At 36.6% G+C, this 7,372-nt stretch overlaps 1 protein-coding gene across 1 annotated transcript; it reads right to left on the bottom strand.

Moving 5' to 3' along the window:
• Nucleotides 1-5,704: 5,704 nt before the first annotated feature.
• On the bottom strand, nucleotides 5,705-6,854 carry LOC104858168 (olfactory receptor 50-like). Its single transcript, XM_010618261.1, has 2 exons — nucleotides 6,847-6,854; nucleotides 5,705-6,644 (listed from the first exon to the last, which is right to left on the bottom strand). The coding sequence occupies exons 1-2, from the start codon at nucleotides 6,852-6,854 to the stop codon at nucleotides 5,705-5,707; spliced, it is 948 nt and encodes a 315-aa protein (XP_010616563.1).
• Between the last annotated feature and the right edge of the window lie 518 nt (nucleotides 6,855-7,372).

Here is a 7,372-nt window from a genome sequence, read left to right as displayed (position 1 = left end):
GCGCAGGCCGGGAGCTCGTGCGCACGCCGCCGGGTGATCGCAGACAGGCAGGCAGGCAGGCAGCCGAAAAAAACCCCCCCTGGGGTCCTTGGGTCCTTCCTGGGTCTGTTGTCGCTTTAATAGCATTTTTCATCTCCTATACATCTGAATCTGTTTCATGGATTTCATTTCTTTACCATGTTGGCATTCATGGTTTTCATTTCTTACCTTTGATGAGAATTCATGGCTTTGATCACCGTATTGAAATTATTTTTTATCTGTTTCTGTTCTAGAGTCTCTAACCATGTCTTTAATTCTGCTCACCATCTCTGTTGTTATCTGGAAAATTATTTCACTTTTAAATTCTTAAATTCCATTTTTTTGAGACAGGGTCTCAATATGTAGTTGAGACTGACCTGGAATTCACTATGTAGTCCAGGCTGGTCTCAAACTCATGCAATCCTCCTTCCTTAGCCTCCTGCATGCTGGGACTACAGGCATGCACCACCATGCCCAGCTTCTTTTCAATTCTTTTAGAGCCTTTTTCATCTGTTTTATTGCTTCCTGTGCTATCCATTCAGGGTGTCCAGGTGGTTGATTATCATATTTTTCCACCCTGCTTCCCCTAGAATTTGCCTTTGGTGAACTTGAAGTCTGGGTTTGCACTTTGTTTAGATGTCTTCTTATTTCTATTTTTGTTGTTGGTCCTGTTTTTGGTTTAATTCCTGGGTTGATATTTCAATATTGTTTATTGTGAGTATCTTTATTGCTTGAATAAATAACCCTAATGGAATGATTGTTTCTCAGCATTGTCTTCTACATCGTTAGGTTTTGAATCTCTTAGGCAATCTCATTTTTCAATATATCAGGAAGTACAACTGATTAGATTAATCACAGCACTTTAGTCCAAGTGATACAATCAGCAACAGCAATAGCATCAAACATAGCTTAGAAAATAACAATTTGTGGTATCCATTAATTTGTCACCTCTAACCTCATGAACTATATTGAAATCATGAACCAGCCCAAAATATGTTTGTAGTAAATAAACCCTTCAATCAGTTGGATAAGGAGGGATAGAGAGATAGAAGAGGGAAATGTTAGAGTTAAGGTTAGAGGACACAGGAAAATAACAAACTTTGTGAAACTGTTGAAGACAAGGGTAAAAGAGAGAATGAAGGAACAAAGACAAGAACAGAACAAACTAATATCATTTGGGAAGCTAGAAGCTGTATTCACCTTCCTATTAAAATAATGACAATTGAGAGAAGAAAAGAAAGATAAAAACTCTGAAATAGAACAGGAACAAAAACAAAAAGGGAGGGAAATGCAAAACAAGGAGGAAGAGAGAGGAAAAATAAGAAAAGAAAAAAGGGTGCCTCCTTTATGGTACATCTCCACTGTCACCATAGACAATGTGGGCAACAGTGTGCAGATCTAAGATGATTAGTCTTAGGAAGCCAGCCATAGTCCATTGGGATTCAGGCTGATTTTTGGCTGCAAGGCCCAAGTTGAACTCTTTGACCTGGAGGTTTCAGCCCTGCAAGGTTTGACTGTATGTTTCAGCTGCCCTTCCCTGAAAGTGAGTCCAGATTCCGATACAAGGTGCTGATCCTATCAACTTACCAACCATGGTGGTCCACTGTGCCTTTATTGTAGAGATTTTTGTCACTTTTCCTGTGGGCTTTGGTTTTCATCCAGGAGCCTCAGCAAGGCCCTCTCTGTGTTGCTCACTTCTGTTCTATCATCTGGAGCTCACAACCATAGCCTTTACGGCACCAGGCACCTCTGTAGTGCTGATCCAGATATCAGTCCTGCCACACAGCATTCTGGAAGCAAGGTCTTCTGTGTGAAGGTGCTGGGATGGGGGTGGTCCTGAACCATCTGAACCATGGTGCCAGGTGCCAGTTGCCAGGCTAGTCTATGTTTTTAACAATTTACTAAAGTACATTCAGCTATTCTATTAAAAAGCTTTGATCCAGCTGTGCTGCTCTTTCCCAAAAAGAATTAAAGTCAGCATACCCCAGAGGTACTTCAACATCCATGTTAATAACAGCACAGTTGGGGCTGGGAATTTAGCTCAGTGGTGTCGCTGCTTGCCTTGAATGCTCAGGGACCCAAGTTTGATCCACAGTATAAATAAATAAACAAATAAGCAAACAAATAAATAACAGCACAGTTCACAGTAGCTAAACTAAGGAAATGGTCTAGATGACCACCAACACATGAATAAAGAAATATAGAATACATGTGCAATTGAATATTCCTCCACAAGGAAGAAAAATGAAATGACATTAAGCAAAATCAGCCATTGTCACAAAGTCAAATATGTTTTCTTTCATAACTGTAACCAAAAGAAAAAAAAATAGGAGGAGATAAAAAGAGAGAGATAATAGCAAAGTAGAAAAAAGACTATTAGAGGATGGGGATTAGGAGAAGGGAGTGAATAAAACCAAAGTATACTATACATCTCTACACATATGCCAAAATGAAACCAATTATTCTGTCTGCTGTATGTTCTAATAGATTTTTTAAAGGAAAAAAATCCTATTTAGGTAATAACATGCATCCCCTCCCACTGGGGACATGTAACCAAGCTAACCCAGATATTAGATAGTATCACAGCCATATCCTGGAGAAAACTCCATAGATTGTGAAATTTTGGGTGCAGCAGGAAACTGGGTGAGATTCCTGGAGAGACCACTCTGACACATAAAAGAGCAAATTGGCTTTAATGCCAGTGACTCTTCAAGTGACTCCTGTCAATCTCAAAGCCCCCAAATAAAAATTTGTTTTCTTTTATGTACTGCTTTTTACATTTACAAGAATTAATTTCATTGGAGTTTCTCCAGGAATATAGCAAGCAGGATTTACACAAAGTGAACCAGGGTAGCAGGGCACAGAGTTCTTTGGCAGGACTTTTTGAGTCCATTATTCTCCTTGGTGACAGATTACAGCAGTAGTCATGGTTACTCAGGTATATTCCACAAAGACCATAGTTATACAGTTAATCCATAGTTGCCCAATTCCATACACAGAGGTTGTTTCTTCTCAAGGGATGACAGGTAGTTATCTGTCACAAATAGCCAAGAATTGTACTCAAAATAATTTACTTAAGTAATGATTGAACAAATAGGAAGTGAAAGCACAATGAGATGTAACTTGCCACTCACTACACCTGGAAAACATTGAAATTCTATATTGTGCTACCAAGTTTTATTTAAGTAAAATAATAGGAAGACCCATACTCTGGGACATGAGGTTTAAATTAGTATAGTTTTTTTTTAATTAACATTCTGTTTTTAGAGAAGCCTTACATTCATTGAGAAATGAGACAAGAAGTGTCCATATAGGTGTCCAGCTTCCCACCATTTCTGCTAAGAACATCCTAGATTAGTGGAGTGAATTTGATACAGTTGAGCAAATATTGGTATATTTTCATTAACTACAGTCCATGGTTTTCATTAGAAGTAACTTTGTGTTATATACGCATTTTATTGTTCTTCTGCTTGAATAATTTTAACAAATACATAATGTCAGACATCCATTATTACAGCATCATATAGAATAATTTTCTCTTCTAAACATCCCCTTTGCTCTACCTATTCTTCCTTTCCCTTCATCTATGCCAAACTCTTAGGAACCTACTGATCTATCATTTTGTACTGTTCAATGATGTGATATAAATGAAATCATAGTGTGTGTAGACCTTTCAGGGTGGCTTCTTAGCATAACTATGTTGAAGGCAAGTTTGTCAGGGAGAGTTAAAGTAGAATATATATGCGTTATGATCCAATAATTCCTCTGGTTATAAGGTTTGAAATTGCTCTTTATTTACATAATGGATGTATTTGTAAGTGCTAGAATGTTTGCAGCAGCATTGCTCATTATGGCAAAATGCTGAAAGGAAAAGAAAGATAAAGAAAGTTGGAGAGAGAACAAAAAAAGAAAGGAGGAAGGAAAGGAAGAAAGGGAGGGAGGAAGAAAGAGAGAAGAAAAGGAAATGGTCTTTGAAAATACAGCATATAAAGGTGGTATAGTCTCCCAGGAGAATATAAAAATATATGTGGATTTCACAAGAACAATAGTAGACACCAAGAACAAAATATAGCAAACTAAATATAAGTCTACATTCATTTGTGTATGGTTCTGTTACACAAATTGAAAAATCAATGAAGTAGTGTTTAAAAATTCAACAAAAAGTGGGGGAATGTTAAAAATAGTCATAACCCCAAGTAACTTTAAAGAATCAACACTTACAAAGTATAAAGTAGCTTCAACAATTTTGTTATTATTTAGAACTGGAGACTTTTTAATAAGTATTTCTTTTAATATTATACTTTAAACTGGAACTCATTTCTCATATGTGAGCACATACACATTTAAAGCTACACTAAAATATCTACATATTTTTAATATGTTATATAAATCATTTTGTGTGTTTTGGCACTATTTTATAAAACATTAATAGTTTTTAAAAGTAATGAATATGTTACAGTAATCAGCAGCTACAGTAATCAACTCATAACAATAAAGTTAAATACCTTTTCTTGAACCCAAGCAATTGCTCACACATCAAAGAAAAACACTGTGCTATACCAGATAGAAACATAGCATACCACATTTATATAGTGAGTCAGGAAAGTAGCCTTTTCATCATTTCAAAATAAACATAGTTGCATTAATTCTACTGAAATCCTGCTAGAACTCATGTATCAGGGCTATTATACAGCCTACACCCAGAGAAGCTCAACACCGTTATCAGAACAAACTGACCATCCATAATCTTTACACCAACTAGGTGGCCACAAAAAATTACCACACTCACTGTTATGCCTAATACTTAGATGAATTTTCTAGGACCTCTAAAGCTCCAATCAATTTCTGTTCAAAATTTAGGACATACATCTCATTTCTGGAGCTATCTTTTCCAGAAAAAACATCTCATTACAGTTTGTGAAACACTTCAAGAACATAAAAAAAATAGTTGTGTTCCTAGCTGCTATCATGTTATACAATGGAAATATTTTTGGAAGATGGATAGAAAATTTAAAACCACTGGATAGAGGAAGAGAGGAAAGGGATAGGGGAAATGTTGGTCAATAGGTATGAAGTTACAGTTAGGAAAAATAAATTCTGGTGCTTTATTGACTATAAATAATGATAAAGTACTAAATATTTCTAAAAATCTAGAAAAGAAAGATTTCTGATTTTTTTCACACAAATAAGCAATAAATGTCTGAGAAAATGGATGTGCTGTTCCACACTTGACATGGTAGTAGTAGTAGCAAAAAAAAGAAGATTTAAAAAGAAAAACCAAATTTCCAACTAAAGTTACTAACAAAAATAAAGTTGAAGTCTATTATGAAATTAAAAATAAAATCATGAACGTGGCATGTAATTCTTTTATTGTATTAGTAATGGAAAAAAAGATTTGCTAAAATAAAGATGGAAAAAGTCTTCAATAAAAAAGTATCAGAGTGAAAGCTAGAGAATATTAACATATTTGTTGAAAAAGACACTGTAAAAAGGAAAATGTACAGGAATATTTATAAAAATGTTTCCATAAAACAAGGTCAAATGGACAATTAAGCAGACTTAAAAGCGACATCCAGGGTAGAAAATATTGTGCCAGTTGAGAGTCACTAGGAAACAGGAATGTTTCAGGAAAGGATGTATGCATGTGATTGACATGGTCTCACATCCATTAAAAGAAAGAGGCCAATCATGCTGAAAATATTCCTCTGCTGAGTAGATTTTTAAGAGCTCTTTTCATATCCTGATTCCTGAGACTGTAGATAAAGGGATTTACCATGGGAGTGACCACACTGTACAACACACTTATAATGATATCTTTCTGATTAGAGTTACTGGAAGAAGGTAATAAGTAGATCCCAATAATTCCTCCATAGTACAGAGAAACCACACAAAGGTGAGAGCCGCATGTGGATAAAGCTTTTCTGATTCCCCTGATTGAGGAAGTTCTAAGAATAGTGGCCCCAATGCGGCCATAAGACACCAGAATGCATAGGAAAGGCAGAATTATGATGACGGTTCCCACAATAAGGATGACCACCTGATTGATGGTGGTGTCTGAACTGGACAGCTTGAGTAAGGCAGAGAGATCACAGAAAAAGTGATGGAGAGTGTTGGCTCCAGCAAAAGAGAGAAAGGATAAGAGTACGGTGTGCAAAAGGGCATTGGCAATGGATAGCACCCAGGAGACAGTTACTAGCAGAAAGCAGAGTCTCTGGCTCATGATGGTGAAGTAATGCAGGGGGTGACAGATAGCCACATACCTATCATAGGCCATTGAGGTGAGAAGAAAGCTGTCAATATCTGCAAACAATGCGAAAAAATATGATTGGGAGATGCACCCAGCATAAGAGATGGATTGGCTCTGTGTCAGCATGTTCGTGAGCATCTTTGGAATTGTGACTGATGAGAAAGAGATGTCAGCGAGAGCCAAGTGGCTGAGGAAGAAGTACATGGGGGTGTGGAGGCGGGAGTCCAGCCTGATGAGCAGGATGATGAGCAGGTTCCCCAGCACTGTGGTCAGGTACAGGACCAGGAACAGGGCATAGTACATACCTTGATCTTCCAGCTGAATAGGCAGCCCTAAGAGGAGGAATTCAGACACTCTGCTCTGATTATCCTTGTTCATACTCTTCTTTCTCTTTTTTTTTTTCTTTCTGGACATGAAAAGGAAGGTGCAAATGTGAAAGAATGAGAAGCCATTGTGACTCTACCATATGAAAACCCTGGTTAGGAAATGATCAGTATTTGCATTTTAACTCAAACTGAGCACACTAATGGGCTAGTGCGGGCAAAGGAGGGTGTGTGCCTAGAAAACAAATATCTTTTGACCAAGACATGAAAACTATCACAACGGTTATGAGATCACTCCAAATTCTGCTTCCTTCCAGACGATTATTTTTTCCACTCAAGATTTTCTTTCTTCTCTCATTTTTCTAAGGGAGTATTCATGAATTGTGAATAAAATATATTTTCTCAGTTATCACACTGGGTATTCCTAAAACTAAACTAAATTCCTATAAAACCAGGAAATTCTTCGCTCTTGTAGTCATATACTCATCTTGTAGAAGAATTTTCTTATCTGTCTGGAATAAACAAATTACATCATCCTATGTTTATGATTCCTAACACAAATTTTATGAGAAAGATTTTAACTAGCATATTTTTGTCATATTTCTAACATGTCCTGTACATCACTAATGGTATCATTTTTTCTTCATGATATTTAATCTTAAATGTACCCATATGACATACAAAGTAAAAGATAACTGAAGTATAGTTGGTGGCAGCAGAGATTAAAAAAATTATAGATTTGCGAAACAATAAACAAGACCTAGTGAGAAGTTGAAGAAAAGCA

This window comes from Fukomys damarensis, unplaced genomic scaffold (assembly GCF_012274545.1).
Source record: "Fukomys damarensis isolate Sample0158 unplaced genomic scaffold, DMR_v1.0_HiC HiC_scaffold_36, whole genome shotgun sequence".
Classification (NCBI taxonomy): Eukaryota; Metazoa; Chordata; class Mammalia; order Rodentia; family Bathyergidae; genus Fukomys; species Fukomys damarensis.
Note: the sequence above shows the minus strand (reverse complement) of the source record. Positions and strands in the feature narration are given on the sequence as shown.